The 26,457-nt window shown below is 40.6% G+C and overlaps 1 protein-coding gene and 1 long non-coding RNA gene across 3 annotated transcripts; one reads left to right on the top strand and one right to left on the bottom strand.

Moving 5' to 3' along the window:
* Positions 1-29: 29 nt before the first annotated feature.
* LOC107319760 lies at positions 30-23,701 on the top strand. 2 transcript variants are annotated; one of them, XR_001557927.2, is made up of 8 exons: positions 30-6,193; positions 7,580-7,685; positions 9,816-9,873; positions 10,600-14,237; positions 17,089-17,182; positions 17,824-17,946; positions 20,880-20,938; positions 22,653-23,701. It is a non-coding gene; the product is annotated as an uncharacterized LOC107319760 (long non-coding RNA). The 2 variants fall into 2 exon arrangements; XR_004308766.1 differs by having other exon boundaries at positions 30-7,685; positions 10,600-13,824.
* Positions 9,846-14,162, bottom strand: TRH (thyrotropin releasing hormone). Its single transcript, XM_015874874.1, has 3 exons — positions 14,045-14,162; positions 12,877-13,087; positions 9,846-11,901 (listed from the first exon to the last, which is right to left on the bottom strand). Exons 2-3 carry the CDS (start codon positions 13,070-13,072, stop codon positions 11,318-11,320), a joined length of 780 nt encoding a protein of 259 aa, XP_015730360.1. The 5' UTR covers positions 13,073-13,087; positions 14,045-14,162; the 3' UTR covers positions 9,846-11,317.
* Positions 23,702-26,457: the final 2,756 nt, after the last annotated feature.

The raw sequence follows: 26,457 nt of genomic DNA, 5'->3' as shown, positions 1-26,457 counted from the left end.
AGGGCGGGAGGGACGGGCACGAGACGGGCTCCGCGGGGAGGCGGGACTCGGGGCTCGGGGCCCGGCCCAGTGGAGCTCCGGCTGCGGCGGGCGGTGCTATGGACGCAGCCCGTGAGGCGGGCGCCCGCGGAGCTGATTTCCGGCGGGATGGGCGAGCGGGATGAGCGGCGCTGAAATGTATTCCGAGGCCGCGAGGACGAAGAGGGTTCGGCAGTCGAAGAAGTTGGAAAAGTTCTTTAAGATCACTGGGTCTGACCCGCACCCACCGCGCCCACCGACCGCATCCCTCAGGGCCGCATCTCCGCGCTTCTGGAGCGCCCGCGCGGCGGTGCCCTCATCTCTCCCTGGGCAGCCCATGCCGGCACCTGAGCGCTCTTCGGACGGCGTATCTCTGCTGATACCAGCCCGACTCTCCTCTGGTGCCATTGCAGGCTGTTACACGGTCACTTTCAGCATCTTGTCGCATCGCCATTGAATCTGACCCATTTTATATTTGTAATTCCACCATCCTGCCAAACCGTAATGGGAAATCAACGTCAAAATTGAACTGATTTCACCGTAGGAGTAGTTGAATACTATAAACAGCCACACTCTTTGAATTTTTATATATGCAGTTTCCTGTTGGGAGCCGTCATGCTCTCAAAACAGCTGTAGAAATAATGTAGAAGCATGATCACAACCAGGTTCCCATCGAGCATGCAAACTTTTTTTTTTTTTTTTTTATGCGGACTTAATTTATCTTTATTTTAAAATCTCAGATCTTATCTTGCTGTGGAAGCTGCACTGGTCAGGTACTCCACTGGTCAGGTACTCCTCTAGAAGTGTATTCTTTCTTTCTTTCTAGAAGGCCTGATATATTGATTATTTATGTTTGTTTGTTTGTTTGTTTTTCATGACGGGGCTTTATTAACCCCATGGGCTGAAAAGTTTTAAAATATTCTTAAATGTTTTCAGTTGCACTTTAAAACTTGAAAAATCCTCACCCTACAGGCACTAGAAATAAAATCATCAATGTATGTAAAGAAGGAAGGTACTTAAAAGAGAGAAATAAGGAGAACTGATTGGCTGGCTTTTCATACTGCTGTTATGTAAGAAATACATTTCTGGACTCTCCCAGACTTGTCTGGAAGGATTTTAAGCGCAGATGGAACAGACCTGCCAGGATGTGCTCAATAGTCTGGATCTGAAAAATCCTTTTCCCGTAAGCATCTCGCAAAGCTCCTAGGTTTTCTCATTCTCATTGCATAGTGTGTGGAATTAAGTTAGTACAATGCTTGAGGACAATGAACCTCGAGCAACTCAGGGCGCTGTTTTTCCTTGTGTTCCTCTCTTTGGAGAAAGGGAGCAGGAACCAACCTGAAGCTTCGTGCATCCCAGGGCTCACTTGCTGTGGCATGATCTCTCTGGGTTTTATGCAGCTGAACTGTTTCCTAGAGAAATGTCTTACTAGAGAAACTGGCAGCCTTTGGCTTGGTAAAGAGCTGGGTGGAGGGCTGGGCCCAAAGTTATGGAGTTAAATGGAGTTAAATCCAGCTGGTGACCAGTCATGAGTGGTGCTCCCCCAGGGACTGGTACTGGGGCCTGTCCTGTTTATATATTTATTGATGACCTGGACAGTGGGATTGAGTGGAACCTCAGTAAGTTTGAAGATGAAACCAAGTTGGGAGGAAGTGTTGATCTGCCTGGGGGTAGGGAGGCTCTTCAGAGGGACTGGGACAGGCTGGGTAGCTGGGCTGAGGCCAATAGGATGAAGTTCAGCAACACCAACTGCCAGGTCCTTCACCTTGGCCACAACAACCCCATGCAGCGCTACAGGTTTGGGGCAGAGTGGCTGGAAACAGTGTGGAAGAAATGGACCTGGGGGTGTTGGCTGACACTCGGCTAAACATGAGCCAGTAGTGCGCTCAGGTGGCCAAGAAGGCCAATGACATCCCAGCTTGTAGAAGAAATAGTGTTGTCAGCAGGATCAGGGAGGTGATCATCCCCCTGTGCTCAGCTCTTGTGAGGCTGCACCTTAAGTACTGTGTTCCATTTTGTGCCCTTCGCTACTATAAGAGCAGCGAGGCCCTGGAGTGTGTCTGGAGAGGGACAATGAAACTGTGAGGGTTGAGGAGCAGCTGAGGAAGCTGGGATTTTTCAGTATGGAGAGGAGGAGGCACGGGGGAGACCTTGCAGCTCTCTACAACACCCTGAGAGGAGGTGGTGGCGAGGTGTTGGTTGTCCTCTTCTCCCATGTAAATAAGGTTAGGACTTGGGGGAATGGCTTCAAGTTGCACCAGGGAACATTCAGGTTGGATATTAGGAAAAAATTCCTTCTCCAAATTGGTGTTTAGGTGCTAAAATGGGCTACCCAGGATGTTGGTTGATTCACTGTCCCTGGGAGTTGTTCAGGGAAGGCAGAGATTTGGCAATGAGGGAGATGATCAGTGGGCATGGTTGGACTACATGATCTTGAAGGTCTTTTCCATCCTTTGGTGGATGCTATGATTCTATGATTATAGCACTGAGACGAATTCATGCCTTGTGCAAATTCAGGTAGAACCAACTACCTGTCTCTTTGTTGTTACCTGCTCCTTTTGTTTGGGCCTCTGCTGGGGCCAGTGATCTGTAACACACTGAGCCAGTGAAGGAATCCTCCATATCTACAGGTGCCTCTGGGAAGCTGGCAGGAGCTGAAGAGATAGAGAAGGGCAGTAAGATCTGAGCTTGGATGGGAGGAAGTATGTAGGGAAGAGTGATCGTGGAAATAAGTGAAAAAGGCAAAATTAGGTGCAGGACTTGTGATGGTTTGGCTGTAGGCATTTCGGTTTTCTTGTTCCTGTTGTGCATGTGTGTGTTCTGTTCGTCTAATCAGAAGTATGGCTTGCTAATATGGGAGTAAGAAAGGAGCAGGAAAAGAGATGTGCAGAATGAAAGAAACATCTTTTCACTAGATGGCACAACAAGCATGTCTGAGAACAACCGAGGGCTTGCTGGGGCTCTTTGCAGTGGATTTCACAGCACACAGCGCTGCTAAATTTCTTTGTTTTTTCCTTTTTTCCTTTCCTCCTTCCTTTTTCTTCTTCTTTTTTTAATATGCTTTTCCCCATAGCTTCAGTGACTGCTCATTTTCAGTAGGACAATTTTAAAAGCTTATTAAAGTGGTAAATTACTGTCTAGTAGTTTAATGTTGAATTCAAACAGCACAGCAACAAGGGTTGCAACTACAGTGAGTTGTGATGAGTAAGGTAATGTGCTGGGATGTTCATTGCAAATCAAACATTTCACAGAGTCTTTAGTTTGTTAATTGTGTTCTTTTGCATGTTATGCCTTTGACTAGAGATTAAATTTCACTAAATGAATTGTTTCGAATAACAGATAAAACACCGTGTTGTGTCAGTCATTCTTGAGAAGGGGAATTTCATTCAACACTTTGAAACGTAAATGCTATTTGCATATTTATGCGTATAAATTATTTTTAGCACTTTCTGAGGAACTCGCTCCCCTTTAAGTGATTGCATCTGTCTAATAGGATTTGGATCTTTATGGGAGAATGAGACACCTCTAGAGAAAGTATCATAGGATGTCCCTTAGTGTTAAAGAAGTAATGTAGAAGGTTAGCACAACAGGTGTAGTGATATGTTGAGTAGTATCCATTCCCAAAGCAAAATTTGGGTTCGCATATCCTTATGAAACTGGTAGGGAATAATATAGGTTTGTGTTGGCATAAATGAGCTGTTGTAGTACATACAATGGTGAATGTTAGGATGTGGTCTGGTGCTAACTTGGCCATTGCTATTAATGTCCAAGAGGAGAGTGAAAAGATGGAAACTGTCAGCCCTATAGCTGAAGAGCAGTCCTGTCAGAAATGCATTCTAGTTGGGTTCTCATATGTTCTGTGACTTCTTGTAATAACCTGAGTGGAATTTGGAATGTAAAATGATAGAATCTGATCACAGCACAAGAGAGGTAAGTGTAGACCAGGAGTAATTCTTTATAATGCCTGTCTGCTTCTCAAGAAATGCAGTGGAGCATTTTTTTGCATAAATATGGCTTACTCAGGAAAAAAAAAAAAAAAAAAAAGTTTACCCTATCTGAAAATTAATGGTGTTGAGTTCAATATGGCCTTTGAGACAGAAGCAAAGAGTAGAAAAACAAAATCTTCTACCCAAGAATTCCCTGAATGAAACAATTACTCAGTCTAAATGGAAGCTGTGTTTTGAAATTAGCCTAAATTCAATTTTTTTATTTAATGATTAATTGGAAAAAAAATTAAAGTAAAGCTTCTAAAATTGAAATGAGTAATACAAAGAATTTGCAGAAATGCAAAATTATTTGATATATTTAAATTTTTTGGTTGGTTGGTTTTGATCGGATGGATGTAAACTAAAGGTTTGTTGTTATTGTTGAGAGAAGTAAAAAGATAGCAAATCTCTGATAATTTTAATAAACCTCGTATATTCAGTATACTCAGTTTGCCTTACAGTATCTTTTAGATCCAAAGAGTAATTGTTTAATTAGCCTGCAAAGAGATGATAGGAGCAGTTATGTTTTTGTGCCAAAACTATGATTTTCCTTTGTTTACAGACTCATCAGTCAAAACTGACAGCGTGATGATTTCTGAGAGCTGCAGCTGACTAATTGTTGAGCCCCATTTACTTGATGTGCCTTTAAACAGCTTCAGTACCGGCAGACCTGCTGTCCATACAAATTTGTCTGCTCCCTTGACACGGCAGAAGATTCTGGCCTATTGGTATTGAGTGTTGTGGAATGGCATCATTTTAAATAGGGCAGCTACATTATGAAGAGGAACAGAAATATCAGAATGCCCTTGTGCTTACATTTTATTTAATGTTGTGACTGTAGGTTCTGTACACCACCATGATTATGTTGGGGATTCATTTCACATTCCAAGGAGGCCCATACTGGGCTGCCTCTCTTCTGTTTTTCCTACACAGTTGTGTAGAAACCAATTCCCATTTGAGCAGCATGTCTGAAATCAGTACATGGAATACTTTCTCACTGCTACCTGGTTGCTTCACAAAAGGGAGAGGCTGCTTAACAATGAATGATCTGTGGTTCTTTAGCAAGACTGCTGTAGCTGTCCTCTTCAACACAACCTGCTTGTTCAGAGAACTTCTCCTAGTGGTGCGCTTGTTTTTTGTTTTGACTGCTTTATCTCAGAACATTTTGTACACTATGATTGTATTTTTTGTCATCTTTTTTCTTCTGTCCTCCTCCTTCTCTCCCCCTTCTCTTTTTACAATAGGTTCTTTAGGCATCTCATACATCAGTAGCAGTTTCAGAGTTAAAAGGGAACTGATGCCAAAAGAATATGTTTCTCTGTGAAAAATTTCTTTAAAATAATCATATTTCAGATATCATTTTCAAAGCAGGTCACTTTCCATTATTTTGCTTTGAAAATGATTTTACATTTTCCATATATTTCTCATCTGTTAAAGTGTTTATTCTGAATCATACTCATTTACATTGAGGTAGGATATCCATTACTGATGGCAGTAAATTCCACTGCTATGACAAATTGATACCTCCATCCCATTTTGCAGGAGTATTTGTGTTTTCCTGTTTTGCCCCTTTTTCAGACCAGATTGCCCTCTTTTCTGTTTGTATTAATATGATGAAGGCATAGTGTTTTGTTACCTGTGACTAGCAGAGGAAGGTGCTACTCATGTCTCTAAGTGCTTATTGTGCCAGCTTTCTTGTCTGGCTCACTGGTGTCAGTTCAAATGAGGGTGGCTGCAATGAACTCAAGAGCTGTCTTAGCCTTCTGGCTAAGATCAGTGCATCATATCAGCATCTGACATGCTTTCTCTCAGTGAGAGAGCTGTATTATGCTCCACCATGCCAGTGTAATCTGTGATCTAATAAGATTTCATTTCTAATTTACCCTCTCTCAGCCTTCTGTAAGCAGAGAAAGTGAGCTGGCAGATAAATGACTGCATGGGAACTGTTGAGTCATGACCTGACCCACTGATTGATCGCCCCGGGAAAGGACCTGGTCAGCCCTGGGAGCACAGGTGAAGGCAATTCAGCAGTGTGACCAGAAGATGTGGAGTCTGGCTGCACTTCTCTTAGACCTCATTTAGGTCTAAAAGAAGGCTGCACTTCTCTTAGACTGCTATGGGGAAGGATCTCTGATTGGAGATCCCTCCATGGTGAAGCTTTCCTCTGTGAACCTAGAATCTTGATACAGGTAAGCAATCTTCTTCCCTTCCCTTATAGCACCACTCTGTTGTGCTAGTCCTCTCATCATTACACCCTTGCTGTAGCACCTTTCTTATTGCACTGATCTGTTCAATTGCTACAGCTGCCTTTGTTCATAGTTTTTATTCATAGCAGTGTCCTGACAAGTACCTTGAAACTGTAGTTGGCAGATTAGTGTTAGTTGAATTACCATGCAAGTAGTGACTTAAAGCTACGTTGTTAAGATTGTTCTTAAACTTACTCCAAGTAAGAGTCATTTAAAGTAGTAATAAAATAGTAATAAAGGGTGAGTTCCCTTGGAAACACTGAGCACAAGCTATTTATGATGGTTTAGCAAAAGAGGTCAAAGCTGCTAACTGTGGGCAGGGGAATAGAACAGTAATGGTCAGAGGAGTTAAAAATGAAGGAAATGTTAATTGTACAGTTTGTTCGCTTCAGCTTTCCCTTCCTCTTGAAAACAAAGCTCCTTCTGAAGACACCTTTTACTGTTCTTTAGTAATCAAACTGCTTAGAGTCTCAGTAGCTGGGTTGGGGATTATTCACATATGCCCTGGAATCTCTAGGAGTGTTTCTGTCATTTTCTAAAGATCTTTTGCTATAGTAATTAAATTTTAGGAAAGTAGCTGAAATAGGTCAGAGCTCTCTTAGTATCTGTCTGCTTACATTATGCTGCTTCCAGCCAATCAAGCAGCTCCAAGTAAAGGGAGATTTTAAGAATTGCAGGCTTAATGATAATTATGATTCTGTGAAGTAATGATAAATCTGACTCACTAGAAAATGCTATAAGCTTAGGTTTTGCTTTTGGGGAAAAACAAAAATGCTCACAACCAATAAAATCAATTCCTTCAAAACTGTCATAGTGGCAGCTTTTGAACAGATGATGGTCCTCTGGCCTAACCTGGCAGTTCTGTGTACAGTGAAGCACTTGGAGATAGACTTTCATAAAATCAGCTGTACTAGCCTTCACTAACCACACTGAGAGAACGTGCTTTCCTTCTTAATAAATTATTTATTTATTTGTAATAAGCTCCATCTGTGATTTGCTCAGGATGGCAGATTTTGTCAGCAAAACCAAGAAGGATAAACCAGCTTTTTGCAGATGTACTGTAACAACTTTGACCTCAGGCAGTCCCCTTTCTCTCCCTTCCTCAGCCATGGCTTCTATGTAGCCATTCCATAGTATCCTTGTCTTGCAAGCACAGTCTTTGTACTGTTATGTATTTTTGCGATTGCCCTTTTGCCCACTTGGTAATTATTTCTCTTCTGTTTTGTTTTTTTTTCCCCCTTATTTTTGGTATTTTTTAGCAAGTATTGGTGGTATTGTGTGGTACTCCCATGTTTTTTCTGATGTTTAAGAAGCATTTGTTCCTTGCAGGAAATTGTACATTAAATATGTCGCCTCCCGATCTGACGACAACTCAAGGCTGCCTAGTGACTGCACCGTGCCTCTGCACACGGGGAACAGATGGGACTCACACACAGTGCGTAACGCTGAAAATACAAGTTTAATGCCTCACAACAAACCCTATATAGTGGTACAGGTGACCACCCCTGGAAGACTCTCGTGACCTCCCTGACTCCTCCCCAGGTGCACGCAGGCACCACCTACCCAATATGCAACATCTCCCCCCTCTATCATCTGCAAGCCCCTGTAAAGTTTCCCCCACGTACTCCCTGTTACTCCAAAGGTGATTCGCACATTTAAGGCTATTCCGCAAATGAATCAAACATTAAACATATGCAAAAAACAATTAAGCTGTCATAATAATAACATGCCAAAGAGATGTAGCTGCAGTGCCTACAAACCTGAAAACACACAACAACAGCTATCTGCCTAGCAATTTTTGAAATGCTGTATGGCAACACTTAGTCAACTTGAAAAGAACTGTGCATTCAAGTTCAAGATAACAGCACAGTACACAATGGAGTTACAATTTTTCCAAGTTCAATGTAACACTATTGTACAGAATCTTCATGGCATTCCAGTTCAGTCCAGTGTGCATTATAAATGTCACACTCTGTAACCAAATAACAAAACAAAAACATATTGGTTGTGCAGAATCGTTCCAAATGTCCATCGCTGGGAGATTATCCAGGAACAAGGTCTCCCCAGCTCATGAACTATCAGTCCGGCATGAAGGCTGGATTCCCAGTTCGGACCTTCAGGCACATTGGGAGCAACGCTGTCTCATGTGCCGTTACCAGCAGCCGCTGCCCAGTGCTGACGTCAAATCACTGGCTGCACTGGAGACATTAACCAAGGAGACGTTGACCAAAACCGGTGCTGTAATGTTCGGATCCTCACAGTGTGCAGGATGGCTCCTCATTTGGTGCCGGCTTAACCCAACGTGCCGGCAGCCAGCAGGGCCCACTTGGGGTCCCGACACAGGCGTATCCCCTGCCCATGACGAGGAGTGGCATAGGATCTGGGAGCCATGACCCTCCGTCAGGTCTGATCAGGACCTGACCTATTGGAGTCCATTCAGTCAGCTGATGGTCTCCCATCCGATTCTCTAGATGATTTAAACTAAACAGTTTGCACAGGAGGAGAGTGTGTGGGCACAGCTCAGGCCCCTCCAGCCCTCCCTCCTCTTTCAGTGCACAAAGACACCCCTTCAAGGTCTGATGTGCACACTCCAAAATAGCCTGGCTGGTGCTGTTGCCAGGAATATCAAAAGTATGTTTAATGCCCCAAGCTGTAAACCAGCATCCAAAACATGCACTTCTGTATCCTGGGCTATTGTCAGTCTTTAACTCCTGGGGTGCACCCATGACAACTCAAAACTCTGGGGTTCACCCCTGCAGGAAGCATGTTAGCTGAATGGCAACTTGGGCAAGACACTGGTGACCCCCCTGACTCCACCCCAGGTGCACACAGGCACCACCTACCCAATATGCAACAAAATAGTATTTAGATAAATCTTTCCTTCACCCTCCTTCCCTTCCCTCCCCCCCCCCCCAAATTTGAAATGAAACCTGAACATTTTAAAAAGCATCGTACAGTGAAAATATGCTGAAGAAATTCAGGCTGTGCAGTATGCTCCCATCTAACACCTCTGAAAATTTTTTTTGTGTTAGAAAGTTCCTGTCAACAGAGGAGGTCTGCCAGTTGCCATATATCAAACAATGCATTATGTCTGGAGTTACAAATTGTTTGATAGACTGTGCTGGGCATTGATCAGCCTGAGAGCATTTAACTTCAGTCAAACCTGCTGATATGGTTAATTATTTTTCTCCAAGGCAGCTAAGCCCACTGGCATCACCAATTTCTGTAGCTAAGGAAGTGCTCTGAGGCAGGTAGTGGGGAAGGAATCAGTTTTAGAGAGAACATTCAAGGTATTTCATGTGCTTTGATGATGCTGAGGGAGATGAATGTGAACATACACGTTCTTTAAAAAATAACATTCTAGTGAAATCCTGTCATGAAATAATGCATTGAAATTATTGAAAATAACATGAATAACTCTTAATTCACAATAAATATGTATTAGTTGCAAAAATCAGTAAATCTTGTGTTTAGATGTGTGAACAGGAAAACAGACTTTGTTCTCTCTACTGCTACTGCAGCACATGAAGTATATACATCACATACTGATATCTTTTTAAAACAGGAACCTTGAACAAAACACAGAAGATGAGCATTTGCAGACCATGCGAACACATATAGAGGTATTTTAATTTCAAATAAATGATTGTTTATACAATTCTAAGAGATATGTGTATGCATAGTAATGAATTACATCTAGGAAAGCTCAGCTACAGCAAAGTCATCTACCAGGCATATGGCACAAGGCGAATGAATTCTCATTTTTCTCTTCTGTGACTTGCATGCTCCCATGACTTGCTGTATAACTAAGTTGCAAAAGGATATGGAACTCAGAAAGGTTTGAGCAGCATCAGTCACTCAAGCTTTCTAATTTTGTTTAAAACAAGTCTGCTTCTTACCAATTTTGCCTGCCAAGATCAGATTCAAACAACTGAAGTTCCTTGTGAACTGGGTGACAAAGTGCCTCTGGGTTTAACCCAGGTGCCTGTGTGTCATACAGATAGTGGATTTTAAAAGGGAATGCATCTGTTTGATGCTGCACTAGCAAACCAGTTTTACAAATCAACAAGGGCTGACCAGCATGCAAGAAGCTTCCACCTAGAAAAGTATCTCCTTTATTTATTTTGACTTAGCTTGGATTGTTTGTTTTTTTTTCTCTCTATTACAGTATGTTTGCACAACCAGTAAGGGCACAGAGTTTACTTTTTATGTTTACTGAATCATTCATATCAAATAAACACTTTTGTGAGTCTCATCACAGAAGCGAAAACATTCCTTTGAGAGGGGAGAAATCAGAAATCCTATCACAAGAAAGGATTTTCTTTTTGTTTCTGTTTTACATGTCTAAGGAGAAGGCATATTTCAAGGAAAATGACTGAAATGTTAACACCTCAGAATGGAGGCTCTAAGGTGAGATGTAAACAAACAAGGTCACAAATGGGAGGTTGAATTGCTCTGGGATGCATTAAATGTTTGCGCTTTGCAACTTTTATATGAGATTTTCATTTTTCAGTTCCAACTCAAAGTATGAAGCCAGTCATCTGATCTGTTGCAGTTGGAGCAGTCTCCCTGTCTATTCACTTCTTATTATTTGGATAGATTGTTGTGCAAAAGGTCTCATTAACGTATTGTTTAGAATTGAAAACCTGCTCAGTTTCATTTTTAAATCATTTGCGTATGTTCTTATTTTTCCCAATAATGTACTGATTTCACTGACACAAGAAGAAATGATGTAGTTGCTGAAGTAAGATCAGAATAGATATTAAAGAGCCCGTGCTAGTTCACACATAACATGAATATTCTGGGCTCTAGGCCCATAAAGGAACTGACTACTCTTCAACTCCTTCACTCTGTGAAATAAAAACTCACTACTTGCCTAGGCCATTCAGCTGGGTGCTCCCTGATTCCTTTACTTTAGGTGTGTGACAAAGCCATTAGTTTAAATGAGGACACTCACTGAAAGATAGGTTTGGAGGTCAGCAGCAGGAAGCCAGAAGGGAGTAAACAGAATTTTTTAGTGTTCTGTTGTTTTACTTCACCATATTCAAGTGATTAACGATTACTACCTCATTCCTCTGTTTCATTCTCCCATGCTGATCTCCTTCCTGGGTGCTGACGTTTTTCTTCTACCCTCTCTTTGCTAAATTTTTCTGGTAAGTCAAGCAACAAGCTGCCTTTGTTACAGGGAGCAAACTGCTGAGGGTCACAGGGACCTGTATCATCTGGGCTGTCAGAATCCCTACCCCTTTTTCCAAAGTGCTGGTGTTTCTCCCAGTTTTGATCACTTAGGTCTAGCTCATTATTCCAGCCTCTCTTGCTAGGGTGCTGGTGTTCATACATCAGATATCTTCTGCCTGGATGCTGTCTTTTGGATAACACATTTAAGTAAGTTAGCTGTGAACTAGAGAGATCAGTGGACTGGTCCTGCAGTGACCTGCCAGGATGCTGTCGCTTTTTCAGCTCCAGGTAGTTGCCAAGGTAGCCTTCTACTTCTGTTTTCCCTAAACGCTGTCTCTTCTGAATGTTTCCAAAAGATGCTTCTTCCTCAGCATCTCTTTTTCCACAGTGCTGTCTCTTCTCCAGGTCACTTACGTATCTTTTTCCAGGATGTTGTCTTTTGGAAATCCATTGTGGCAGAGGCATGTTTAATTCTGTCCAAGGAAAAGAATAATGTTAATATAACCCCTGTAAATCCTCACTGAAGGACTTGAAATATGAGATCATAATTTGTTGTTAATTATATGCATTTAATTGCACTGTTAACAGTGGTCTTGAAATTGATCACTCTGGATGGCTTCTGTCAAAACAATTCTGACACATTTTTACCCAGGGCTGACTGATATCTTAGGAACTATCTGCAAACAAAGTGGGAAGGCATGCAATAACAAAGCTTGGCGTGTTGATTTGAAAGAGGGTGAGCTTAGGATGCTGGGCAGCTAGTTGAGATCAGCTGCATAGCTGAGTACCCAGGAGAAGCTAGACATCAGCATGAGATAGAGAAAAGGTAGGGCTGAGGTGCAAGTAGAAGAGGGAATGTGTACATTTGAATGTAAAGTCAGTATTTCCAACTACCCTAACTCTAACTAACCCTATCTCTTACTGTGTGCTGTTGCTTGCAGTCACTAAGCCTGATTTACTTACCAGTGCTGTGACTGGTGAGAGCAGGGCATCAGCAAGCTGTCAGGTGTGGGCTGACACTAGCACAGCCTCTACATTCCCAGCCATAGTAAAGCCCATCTTTGTTGGAATGTGGAAGCTTGAAGGTTGAAGTAATAGGTGAATGGGAGCACTCCTACCTCCCCGTTAGCATTAGGTACAGGGTCTAAAAGTGGGGAATGCCAGATAGTAGAGGCTTGTCACAGATTATCTGCCTTTTTTTTCCCCCTCCTATATAGCAGATTACTCACTAATAGTGTAGCACTGCTTAAGCTTGGAGATCTTGAAGAAGAAAACTTCTTTTGAGAACTGTGTCAGTGTATTACAACAGACTGTCTGTCCTTTTCCTTCCCTTAATTAGAATAATAAATATGTACAATGAGCAACTGGGAAATAAATACACTGACTAATACCCTCAGCCAAGGAGTACACAAGTATTTTTAGAGGGATGTCCCCAGTGTTATATATACCTTTATTCATCTCTTCTTTCTTTTCAACTTTCTTGAGGACAGATTGAAGCATGCGGCTTTCAGATCTCTGCAGGGTGTCATCTAGGGAACTTCTTCCTATGTTTTCACTTACTTCTGGAGGGGACTGCCTGCCATTGAGGCAAACACCAGACAAGGTCAGGCAAAGGAGTAGCACTGGCAGCTGGATAGATGGCATTGTGATTTCCTGCAACTTCCATGGGAGAGAGAACAATGGGAGAGGAGGATGGAGTTAAATAAATCTAACAATAATGGCCATGACTCCAGACACTGAAAATGTATTTGTCCCTGATCCATGGACTGAAGTCTCTCATGAAGATCCCTTCTGTTTTCTGTTATATTCCTCCAAGAATATGTAAATTCCTCATAATTGAAACCAGACACTTGTTCATTTGTTTTTTTCTTATATGTATAAATATGAGCATTTTAAACATATTACTTCATGATGTATGGATGATTTGAAAGCAAGGCATTGTTTTTTCTTTTGTCAAGAGGCAAAAATAATTTCCCTCTTAAACACTGTATTAACTGTTGTCTGCATGAGGTGCATAGATGTATACTTGTACTAACAGTGCCCACCAGACAATTCCTTTATGATGGGTTCTTTTTAAAATGTTGTGACTTACAGCACTTCCATTTTGCATTCAGATAAAGCCTAGCTTCAATTGCCTGTTAGTTCTTAAATATTTCTTTCAATGCATTTGAAGTAGCTGCTTGTAGGTTTTGGTTTTTTATTTTCCCCTCGCTTAAAAAGGTAGCTGTGCTGTGTTAGCTAGAGAGATTTCTTTCATTGGGAAACCATCACACACATTTTTCAGAGGCACATAATAATCACCACATTCTCTATTACTGTTTGTCCAGATAACAAGTGTTTTTCTGTTTGTTCTGGCTAACACTGGAATTCCTAAGGCACCACTGATTTATTTTCCAGTAAGTAGAGTTCATCCAACAGAATGGAATGCATCTTCTATATCATCATACAAATCATTTAGCTTAACATAAAACATAAAGAACATAAATGCACAATGTTGTGAAGTTCTGTGTGTTCTTAAAATAGATTATTACAACCCTGAGATTATTACATAGACTATTTGTCTCAGAGCAATCTTTAAAAGGAAAGTTAGAATCAGCTAAAAAAGGAAATGATTACCTGGTTCGTAGTTTTAGACTTTTGCAGTATGCATCTGCCTTCAAAGCTGTTTGCACATCTGAGCTTCAAAGTTGCTCTTCTGCTACAGAAACAGGCAGTATCCAATAGAACCGTTGCTAAGTTCTCTTTTGATAGCTTGTGACTCTGTACTTATACAGTACTGCCTCTGGACCCGTATGCAAATAGCTGTGAGGTAATGTAGGTGATGTGGCTTGTTGTTTGTTTAATTTTTTTTCCTCTTATGTTTTCTTTTTTCAAAATTGATGTCAGAGATCTGCATTTTCCATGCACTTTAAAACTGATGATTATTTGCTGACCTTCTTATATCCATACTGGGCTCACAGAACTTAATGTTTTTCCATTCTGTAAAGAGGTTGTGTTGAATTTTATGTAAACTATCATAGAGAGTGGGAGACTTTTGTTTTGTTTTGTTTTTCTCTTTATGGAAAGCTTAGATGCATATCCTATAAGGTGAGCATTGCAGAGTAAATGCAAAGAGACATTTTATTCTTCAGCTTAATACATGATGGATTATATTTAAATTTATACCATGGGTTCTTATTCAGAAAGGAACTGAACAGTTTCTGTCTTACAATTAATTTTTTCTCGGCATAGGTTTCCATAACCAGCCTACTAAAACATGGAGTATGTAGCAGTAGATATTAAAGCATAGCTATGTTGCTGCTGTGTGTTTCAAAAAGTATTATGCTGTTGTAACTGCAAATAAGACTTCTTCTCTAACTTGTATTTTTAGGATACTCTTCTACACAGTACTACTAAAAACATGCTAGAGATGCAGATACAGGTCTAGTGATTCCTTGGAATATCACATTCTTGGTGATGACAATATTTATGACTAAAACTGAAATAAAGATTGCTCATATATGGAAGTAATGCAGGTTTCAGCTCACTTGTGAACTCTTGCTGGCTTGTGGAGCAGACTTGTGCATGCCATCTTCTGTAATGCATGAAAGGAGTGAAAATCTCCATAATGAGATCTTTCCCTCACCACAGGTTTGTAGCTCTTTCACAATTCCAGCAATGGTTTGGTAACAAATGCAGAGTGTACGCAAAGAAAGACATCATTTTGCATCTGTGCAGACAATGGTAACACCCCATAATAAGATTAAAAAGGAGTGGAGTTAGTTGTTCTGTTTTCAAGGTGACTCATTACCCATACGAATTTAACAGAAAATGGTCATCTTACAGACCTTTTCCCTTTACCCCATTCAACTTAAAGTGACATAACAGAAAATACACAATAAGAGCCTTGTTTTCAGTTCTTTGGGGTTTTTTGGAGTGGCTTTGGGGAAGCTGTTACTTCAGCTTTCTTCCATGAGAATGTCTTCTCTTGAATTTTGTCTTACTTTTTCTCTAAGATATTATCAGAAATTGTATATACATGTATTTTTTAATATCAATTTTTAATATCAATTAAAACATTGTATTTTGAGAATAGTTATGACTATGTACTTGTTCCATATTTGCACTGGGGCTAGAGATCTGAGCTGTATTTTTAACAATTATACTAGAAATGGAATGTATTTTCCTTCTCGTTTGGATTTCTATGGGTGCTTGAGACATCGCGTGACTCATGTGCAGAGCACATGAGCTGATCAGTAGGCAGTGACTGGATAACTGATAGTCCTTAATTCAAGGCAAAGATCCCTGTATGTCTCTGGTGGCGCAGTGATTAAGGACGCCACTTTGCAGCATTGGGGGCCCGGCTTCGAATCCCCCCTGTGGGAAGTGCTGCTCTGCTACACAGGAGGCTCAAATCTTGGGGGTTGGACTCGATGATCTCTAAGGTCCCTTTCAACCCGCACAAGACTGTGAGGCTGTGTGAGACAATGCCTGTGTGGTTTTAGTTTTAGGCAGTGAATTAGGACTTTCCAGGAATCTGAAGAATACTGGAAAGTACTTTAAATATCTTAATACCAGATTTGCATGTTTAACAAACCAATAGCTGCCTTAGCCCCTGATTTGTCCTAACAAAATGCTTAATTCAGAGTCCGCTGAAAGCAACCATGCTTTTCCTTTAATTTAACTAGGTCTAGCCTTCGAATTTTATTTCCCTGTGATTAAAGGATCTATATGCTAAATTGAGTTTGAAAGAAATCTTCTTGTCCTTTGAAGCATGGCTCTTGAAAAAGATAAATGGGGAAAAAGAGAAGTTTACAGAGCTGACATACTTTCATATACAGAAAGTCATATAAGCAAATTAACTCAAGGAAAGCTAAGAATCTGATATTAAAAAATAACCTCCTGCATGAGTGTTTTTCATCTTTGCTGAGTGAATGAGTCAGATTTCACTTGTGATACATCAGTTGACTTATTGAGTTTCTTGGCTAGTGAGAAATAGTAGGATAGCTAAGATTTATGCCTGGAAACTTTGAGTACAAATTAATAAGTCTTCATCTGATGCAATGTGAAATCATCACAATCTGTAAAAATGAGTTGGGAATAATTCTTATCATGCTGTTCTCTAGTCTGAAATAATCTGGATAGTGTGTAGGTTTGTGTATGTAGCTCCAGCTTGGATATAGCAGGAGCTGCTTCTTGCAAAAGCCTCTTACTGAGTCTTTCAGTGCACGTGCAACGATGTTGTAATGCATGAGACTGTGTAGTCATTGCCCAGTCTGCCATCTTGTCTGCCTTGTTTGCTTTCTCTCTACCCATCAAAAAACAATCTGACTCCTGAATTTCTCTGGGCTGGCTGTTGGGGCTTGTTCTCCATTACAATATTCAACATAGTCAAATACTAATGCCATAGAATTTTGGAACTGCTGTTGTATCACAGTGAACCTCATTCATTTACCCTAACTGCTTTGCATTCTGGGTGTAATAACTCCTTAAGCACTCCTTTGGTACCACACCCAAGCTTAAAAAATGAATGTACTGAGCTATAAATTAAAGTAGGCATTGTTTGAAGGCTTCAGTAATTCTGAAATTAAGTAGTTCCTTTATCTCACTTTGTTACAGGTTTGTTGTTTTGTTTGTTTTTTTTAGAATTCATTTAATCACATTTTCTCAATTCTTTTTAGTGTAAAAGATTTGGAACAAATTTAAACACTGTGGCTAGCATCTGTTATGTAGAGTTCATTCTCTGTTGCTTCCCTAAGACAAGAAGTGCATGAGGTAAGAACAACTCCCTTGTTCAATTGCTGTATTGAACTTGTATATCTGTACTGAACTTGTATATCAGCGCTGCTGGTGAAGTTCCTTGTTTTATAAACCTTCTCTTGCAAAATGTTTGTTTGGGGTATTTTTACATCTTTCTTGGAACACCTTGCTCTGGTCACAGTTGGAGATAGAATAATGTGCTTCAGTTACCTTCTTTAATACAGCCATTCCTCTAGGGATCCTGAAATCTTGAAGTTGCTATGGAGACAGCTCATCTTTTATTGAACTATAGGATAAAGAGATAATTGTTGTGTGAAAGTGATGTACCAGTTACCAGTGCATGTGTTACCAGTTTTGCTGAGAGGTGCTGAATGCTTAAGTGGTTTGCTCTAGGTCACACGCTTGCTAAAACATTCCCTTACTAAAACAGATATATATAACGGGAGGCATTACTTTAAGAGCAGCCCTTATAAATTTCAGAAATGCAGCCCAGTCTAGTCAGAGCCAGCACTAGTCTAAATATACTCCTTTGTGTTCGACTAGATGAGCTTCATGATAATCAACAGCAGAGAATGTCGCATCCCAGATGGCTTTGTTGTAGATTATCAAAACACACAAATAATGAAGATTAATAACACTTTTTCTGTTTATTTCAGTACTTGGGAAGATAAAATCTAAGAGAGGGAAATGAAGGCAACTCTTATACCATGGACTCTACTTCTTCCTGTATTGAGTGCCAGCCTTGGTCCTGTTGCTGCTGCTTACTGCAATCCTTGGTGGTACTTGATCAAAGGACTTTTTTGAGGGAGCTTTTACTTAAAGCCAGTTAACTGAACAGGCCTAGAAAATTGCTGAAATCGTTAGAAGCTTTACTGGCTAATCCTAAATGTCATTTGAAGTGTGACCTGAAAATGGAGAGGAACAAAAGTTAAGGGCCTCCTTTGAAAGCTGTGATATTTTCAAATGTTTTTTAAAAATTAAAAAAAAAAAAGAAAAAAAAAAAAAAAAAAGGCAAAACCTTCTCATTCTAACTTTACGACCAAGGTTTTTGTAGTTTTGCAAACATAGAAGTGTTGAAGTTTAGTCTCCTGAATTCCTTGAAATAAACATTAAATCCTTTGAGGAAACTTAATATAGGCAGAGATTAGGTATTCTGTTTTAAGTAATGAATAGGATGAATACTGAATGAGATGAGAACATTAATTTCTGTGAAGGGAAGCTCTTAATAGAATTACTGAGCAAATTCCACATGGAATGAACAGAGTTCCACTCACCAGTTGAAATCTATAAGGCAAGGGAAAGCTGTTATATTGGAGGGAAGGAGAATTATCCTGCCTAGCATTAAACCTTTTGCTAAAAGGACTATAAATATCATGTTGCTTATATCAGCTAAACTGTTGTATAGTTTCATGAGGAATCAAAACCAAATCACTATGACATTAATCCTGCGTACTGACTTACTGATAGATGTTCAATACTAAACAGCATATTATGGAATCAGAACTTGACTGTCTTAATTGTATACTTAAGAGTCAGTCTAACTCACAATTTGTTCCTTCTGGGATGGAGGCAGTTTGGAATTAAAGATCTCAATGGATTCACTGTAATGTTATAATTATTTTGTAATTAACTCAGCTGTGTTTATGCATGGTCATTTCTATAGTTTTCTCATTGAGAGAGAGCCCTGTGATTTGGGAAGAAAGTGGAAATCTTTAGAAAGAATATCACTGTGCCATGTCTCTTGTTCAAGACACAGTCCAAGATGTCTCAAACCAAATAATGTCATTTAATTAAACAAGCAGGACCACACCACTAGATACCCAAACCAGCAGCTTCCCAGTCCACTTTATTTTCATAGCTGCTAATTGCAGCACTCAAGAGGTCCTTGTTTTGTTCCAAGTGGGGAATTGATTCTTGGACAAAACAGCCGCTTGGTATACCTTGACAAAATTTTGCTTTCCAGTTTGGGACAACTTAACATATAGAAATAAGAGATTGCATGGTATTTGATGTGCTATGACAGAAACGGTGGTTCACAGAATCACAGAATCACAGAATGACCCGGGTTGGAAGGGACCTCAAGGATCATGTAGTTCCAACCCCCTGCCTAGCAGGGCCACCAAACATACACCTTTACTAGATCAGGTTGCCCAGGGCCCCATCCAACCTGGTCTTGAACACCTCCAAGGATGGGGCATCCACAACCTCCCTGGGCAGCCTGTTCCAGGGCCTAACCACTCTCCTAGTGAAGAACTTGCCCCTAACATCCAACCTATATCTTCCCTTTTTTAACTTAAAACCATTTCCCCTAGTCCTACCATTGTCAGCCCTTTCGAAGAGTTTACTCCCCTCCTGGGAGTAAGTTCCCTTCAGGTATTGAAAGGCTGCAATGAGGTCACCCCGCAACCTTCTCTTCTCCAGGCTGAACAAACCCAACTCCCTCAGCCTGTCCTCACAGGGGAGGTGCTCCAGCCCCCTGATCATCTTCGTGGCCCTCCTCTGGACCCTTTCCAAAATCTCCATGTCTTTCTTGTACTGAGGGCTCCACACCTGGACAAATCTGGTTGTCCAGATTCCTTTTAAGAAGCAAGCCTGATTGGTGTTGTCAGATAAGTTGTAAAGTCAGTTGAGGGGCTGTGGAAAAGGTCACTGGTCCCCACTGCATTTAAGGGAGTCATGTACTTGTTTCTTCTGTGCTGTTCCTTTACAGTTTCTGCTAACACAGTCCTAATTACGACAGAGAAACCATGATTACCCAATTATGAAAAGGTAAATTTGGGAGCAAGAGAAAACACAGTGAGAGATTTAGCCTTTGACATGAAATATTTGGAAATGGTGGTTGAATGTTTCCAATTCTTAGCTTCATCTACACAGTCCTTCTGTCAGTTTCACTGGGAGTTACCAACACAGAGCATATGTAAAAATTCCACATGTTAGTCCCTGCTTGTTCAGATAGTGAAGATACAGGGCTCAGAAGCTCCTGAAGATTTCACATACAGAGTGCAAGCCCAGTGGTTAAAGATCAGAGGCCACAGCAGGAGCATGAATAAGGAGACTGAGTAAAAGCAGTATTGAGAGTTCCAGAACTTGCCCTTGTGGCTGATGGTAGAACATCTTCCTCTTGAAATCTGGATGTTTATGTTGTGGCTTTAAAATTAAATTCTCCTTGTTTCTTGCTGTTGCTGTAGGAGGCAGCTATTCACTGGTGAGAATTATTCAACGAAGCAATCTTGAGACTTGTTTTAAGGATTCAACATGAATTTGATTGCCTTCAGGCTCTCTTTGTTGGTCTTAGGAGAAAGAGAAATGTCGCCAGTGGCAGGGTCCCATCAACAAGCCAGCTGCCTTTCTGCCTGCCTGTATGCAGCACCCGAGAGCAGCTATTCTTATAGGAAATGCAAATTGAAATCAGATGTATTTTGAGTCTGATGTTACTAAAATCCGACAATTTCAGAAGCCTGTCATAGGAGCTGAGGTGGCTGAATTGGATAATGGTTTGTTCAAGTATTACACCCTTCCTTTCTGTTGTTTCTGTGTGTCTGTACGTGTTCACATTCATTATATATGGGTTTGTTACTAATGAATTGCTCCTGATTTGTCTCTGTTTTCTTGGTAGTTACTAAGTTATTTTGTCTGCTCATTTTCTGAAAGCTTAAATTGGTTCACTGTATTTTACAGCTCCTATGGTAAGACTGGTCATTTTATCTTCCAGGTTACATGTCATTAAGTGTCCTGTGGTGCTGCAACAATGAAGATCAGAATCCTATTATGGTACGTGCTATACAGAATTAAAACTGAGACTGTCCATCCCCTGAGAACTGCAATGATGCTTTACAAGTGTATGAATACAATAACTGGACATAATTGCAGAGAATGGTTTAGGTTGGCATGGACCTTAAACTTACTGCCACTCCCTGCTGTGGGCACCTCCAGGGCTGGGGCAACCACAGCTTCTCTGGACAGTCTGTGCCAAGGCCTTATAGCCCTCTGAGTAAAATTTCCCTCTGTTGTCTGACCTTAATCTCCCCCTGTTCAGTTTAAAACCATTCACATTTGTCCTGTCACTACAGACTGTGTAAAAAGTCACTCTCTCTTCTGTTTGTAAGTTTCCTTTAAGTACTGGAAGGCCACAGTGAGGTCTCCCCAGAACCTTCTAGGCTGAACAACTCCAACTCTCAGTCTGTCTTTACTGGAGCGGTCCTTCATTGCTCTGATCATTCTCATGGCACTCCTTTGGACCTGCTCCAACAGTTCCACATCTTTCCTTTACTGGAGGCCCAAGCCTGGACACATTACTCCAGATGAGGCCTCACAAGGGCAGACCAGAGGGGTACAACCCCCTCCCTGTCCTGCTGCCACTCCTCTGTTGATGCGGCCCAGAGTACTGCTGGCCTTCCAGCCTATAAGCACGCACTAAATATATTATTTTGAGGGTTTGGGTAATCAGGGCTAGGAACAAGCAAAACTTAAAAATTGATTCAGTGTTTAAAAAGGATTTGGAAGAAGGAAGAGGGTAGTTCTATAGATTCTGTCAATGAGGTCTTCCTGCTTGCAAGGGCAAGTGTTTAAGAAAGTTGGTTTCTTGGCCTTACCTGCACTATGAAGACAACAGGAACCCTTCCAGAATGATTTTTCTATGGGAGGATCTAAGCAAGCAGCATGTGATATAGTTTCTGTTAGCCCCTCTCCCTCACCCTGTCTTCAAAGCCTGCAAGCAAACAGCATAGTAGCTTTTTAATTCTATCAGTTTTAGCCATCACAAATGACAACAGGTAAATAGGAAGTTGTTACTTAAAATGCAGGCTGTTATTGTGTTGAGGGTATGGATTGGTGGACAGAAATCTAGCAGGAATGTCTGTGTCTTGTACTTCGTTAACCACAGAAGCCACTAAAGATGTAGCACAACTCAGAGATGTGTATGTTCCAAATATGTGTTTAAAGACTGTGCAGAGTATAGTAGGTCATTGAGTCCCTTCTTATGAGGGCAAGAGAATTGCCTGTGAGAGGGTAAGGGAAGTTCATAGAGTACTCATTTTAGAACTGTTCCCTGTCCATCATTCCAAGTAATTTAGATGAAGGTTAGGTCACAGCAAAGAAACTTAGGGGTAGAAGTAGAAAAGAAAGATCCTTACAATTAGTTGCTCAAGTTAGATGGTTTTCATATTATACTAGTTATGAAATAGCAGACTTTTATGAAGTTCGCATCTTTATAATAACTTTTATAGTCATTGTAATAACAATAGACTTCTACACCAGTGCTTAATGGGTTTGTTTGCAAACAAACAGTGCAAAGTGAGGTTCATTGGGTGTTCAGCTGCTTTTTGGGAATAGAGATAATAATTAATGCTGTAGGCCAAATAATAGGTGTCAAGCTTCATGAGACAGTAAAGGTACAGATGTCAGTGAGGTATGTGCTGAGGCCAGAAATAGTACAGGCTTTAGGAATCTTTGATCTCATCTTGGTTTCCTCTTCACTTTTCCCCAGCTTGCACACTGTGTCAAGGCAAGTGGAGTGAGTGAACTCAAAGCACACAACAGAAGTTCCTTAAATCATTTCATACCTACTTCTGCTGAGAAGCCTCTGAAACATGAAGTCCGTGTGCTTCTAAACTCTTCTGTCAATATGTGCCTTGTGACTGCACCTGCCTCTGAACAAAGATATATTTACATCCAGTTAAAGAATGTCTTGAAGATGAAAACTACAGCAGCTAGTGTATTTTTATAAGCACCAAGATGGGAGTCTGTATGGACATTTGGTTGGAAGGGAGTTTGGGAACTGGGACAGCTGTATTCTATTTCTCTCTCCTGTTCTCTTGCTCTGTGACTATTAGGGATGCATCAAGACAGAAATCCAGCTATAGCTAAAGTCGTAGTCAGACTATTTATAGGCGAAATAAAGTAGAACCTTAAATACCTGAATTTTGTATTTCTTGGCTACAAACAAGGATTAGTGATGCAAGGCACAACTCCTAATTTTTATGCAGTGCTTTGAAACTCTCAGATGGTGAGAAAATAAAAGCATAGTTAATCTTTAGGAAGCGAGTTGAATTCACAAGGCCCAGTAGGTCTGATATGCAAGTTTATGTTAAGAACATGGTAAATAGAAAAGGTGTATTTGAGTGGACAAGCACGAAGCTTTGGTGTGACAGTTTGTGATATGAATGCTTTCTTGGCTTAAGAACAATGTTGTAAGAACCTGCTGGTGAGCAGTTTCCCAGGATTCTTTCTACAAACCACTGATGACTTCCATAAACAGTTTTCTCCTCCTTCAGATACTAATACTTGTCTCTTTCTTTCCTTGCTTATAGCTGCTATCCGATTCAAATTGTTTCATGTTGGCATCTAAAGCGTGGTATGACAGAATTCTAGAAATGCATTCCTGAAATGGCTGGTGATGGTCTTCATATCCTTTGGTGTAGAGATAGCTGTATTGCATCAGTGGTTTTCAGCTTGTAGTATGAGACAATGCAGCGTTTGGAATGACTTCAAAAGGACGAGTGAAAGGTCATTAATAAAATCTGTCCTTTTATTAAATTTGCTCTGTAATAATCTGTATCGTCCCTGGAAAATACTTACAGACCTACAACTGGAAGAAGTATGAAAAATATCTTAGGAATCCATTTTAGATCTTCATTTCAGTAACAGTTTGATTCAGAGAACTGTCTTGGAAGTTGCAGAGTTAAAATTTTAATAACTCTGATGTTTTTGTTGCTACTGATGAAAAATATGACTCAATATTTTGGCATTTTGGGAAGAAGTGGTTCATTGGGGACAAGAAGACTGGTTTTGAAATATGTTTTAGAAGACTTCATCAATAATCTGTGGTTATTTCTGAGCCTTCCTTGCTCACACTATGTAAGAAAAGCTTAAAGCATGGGAAAATTATGGAAATGCCAAGGGTTACCTGGTAAACAAGTGGTGTAATTGATCATTCTCTCTGCTTTATAAATACAGGATCTTTTTGTCATTTCAATAACAGATGATCTCTAGGCTTATCCTGGAGTAAATCATATTGACCTTTTACTTATGCTTTTATTGAAAAAACAGTAACTTCATCTTCATTAAAATCACTTTTTGATCTGTATGGGGCTGGGTAGAGCCTCTATGGGGCAGAGTAATTCCATAAACACATACTGTCACCAGAAGAAAGAAGGCATGTAGCATTTTTGTTTGTTTGTTGTTTTTTGTTTTTTTTTTTTTTTACTTGAAGGTACATAGCATTAATCAATGCAGACTGTAGTGGGGAGTTAAGAAACACTCCTATGTAGGTGTCTGACCTGCGTACATCTGTGTGTCACATAGCTTAACTGCAGCTAGCTTATATTAAGTGTTTCACATCTCCAGCTGAAGTTTTCTTCTATCTGTGGTGGTTCAGCTCTGCTCTTTAACGTGATACTTTGGAAAGAATTTGGGGGCCTCAGCCAAACATACTGCCCTTGGCCTCAATGATGCATATATTTGTCATTTTTCTGTTGGACAGCAGTAATTCTGATCTCACTATGAGATACTTAGAGAATTCTGTAGAATGAAGAATTCCGTATATCCATCCTTCCCATGAGCACAGGACCCCAGGCCCAGGGTCTGTCAGGTCTTCCAACAGAGAAAAGGGAAATATTGGTAAAACATTGTAGATATAAGAACAGAGATGATCCTGCAGTGACCTGCTGCTTAAGAGCCTCTTATATTTTGCATTTCTGTCACTGTGAAGGGGTGTCTGATTTAATAAAAAATGAGATCAGGAGTCACAAGAATCAGAATCATTGAGTTGGAGGAGCAAAGCATGTGGCCTAAGTACAAGAGGTGGCTCTCAAACTCTCAAAATACAGCCAAATTTTATTCTGCTATATAAGCACTCTTGAATATTTCTGACTTTTCAGAAAATGTAAGAATGAAATCAGAATGCATAAAATTTGGGCTGAATGCTGGTGGAGAAATCAAGTAATAGAAGTCCTCCTAGTGCAGTAAAGTGAATTGTAATTGACTTGATTACTCTGAGAACAGTAAAGTATCCAATGCATTTATGTTATTCTTTTCATAATGCTAGAGATAAACTAAACCCATGACACTGAGCATATACTTGCTGGTATGTTGTATCCTGAAGTGCTAGATAAGGTGGAGCTAAGCACAGGTGGACAGATGACATAGAGTGTCTCTGCTCCAACAAATTAGTTCATGTCACTGAGTGTAATGGTTTCGTGATTTCAGTTATTGGTATTCCACATCATAACATCATGCAGGACACTGGGAGTTAAAGTGTTAATGCTCCAGTTCTGGGTACCTGTCCCGAAGAGAAGAACTACATTCCCTGGGGGGCTTTGCAGTCAGAGAGGAGACAGAACTCCTGGCAAGGTCACCTGATCTTCTCTCTTCTTCGCCTCTGCTTGCTGCTGCCCTTCCCGACTGTGCACATAACTTCAGTATTAGTGTAAGGCCTCCGGCTTTTCGGACAGTCATTAATAATCAAATAGATTTATTTGCTTCAGTTCTAATTATGTTGTATTATAGTGTGTTATCTTGCATTCTGATACCATATTTAGTGAATTAGTTTGTTTCTCCTCAGATCATTGCAGCTGTTTTAAGTTATGTTTGGGTCCCGTTTCCCTTTTTTGGAGGCATGGATTTTGAGAGATCCCTCCTCCCCCACTAGTCATGGAACCCGGCCGAACCAGCCCATAAACCACTGGCACTGAGTGAGTGCACTTTTGAGGAAAAATTTCCAATCATCTGCATTAACTGGATCTGCATTGGATCACGTCACAAAGCATCTTTGCTTCCCACTTCCTCATAACTTTGAATTCTGATTATCAAATCTTACACTGTCACAGGAATCCTGCAAATGTGCAGCTCCTGGGAAGTGTCAATGCAGAAAGATTTTTTTTCTGGATTGATTTTTTCTTTTATATGCTTCTAAGCAAGCAGAGCGACTGCAGTTGAACTTCTTCATCTTGACTCTGGCAATTGTTGTGGTTCTCAGAAGTGTGAGAGTTTAGGCTTGTCTTGTTCAAGCACAGTTTTTATTCCAGAAATACTGACACATTCTCTAGCCTGTCTGGCAACAAGGACAGAGCACGAATAATTAGCAGTTTCTGCTTTAGAGACTCATACATCCAGCTAAGGAAAAACAATCAATGAACATTTGGATGTTTCTGACTGAACAAAATGTCTTTAAATTAAGTGTCTCTACTTCTCAGATGAGATTAGATAATAAGAACACTCCACCTTCCTATTTTAGCTACTAGGCAGACAGCAGGGACAGTAGTTTTATTGGGTTGTTTGGCTGGGTGGCAAGC

The sequence above is a fragment of the Coturnix japonica genome, chromosome 12, assembly GCF_001577835.2.
Source record: "Coturnix japonica isolate 7356 chromosome 12, Coturnix japonica 2.1, whole genome shotgun sequence".
NCBI classification, from domain to species: Eukaryota; Metazoa; Chordata; class Aves; order Galliformes; family Phasianidae; genus Coturnix; species Coturnix japonica.
Note: the sequence above shows the minus strand (reverse complement) of the source record. Positions and strands in the feature narration are given on the sequence as shown.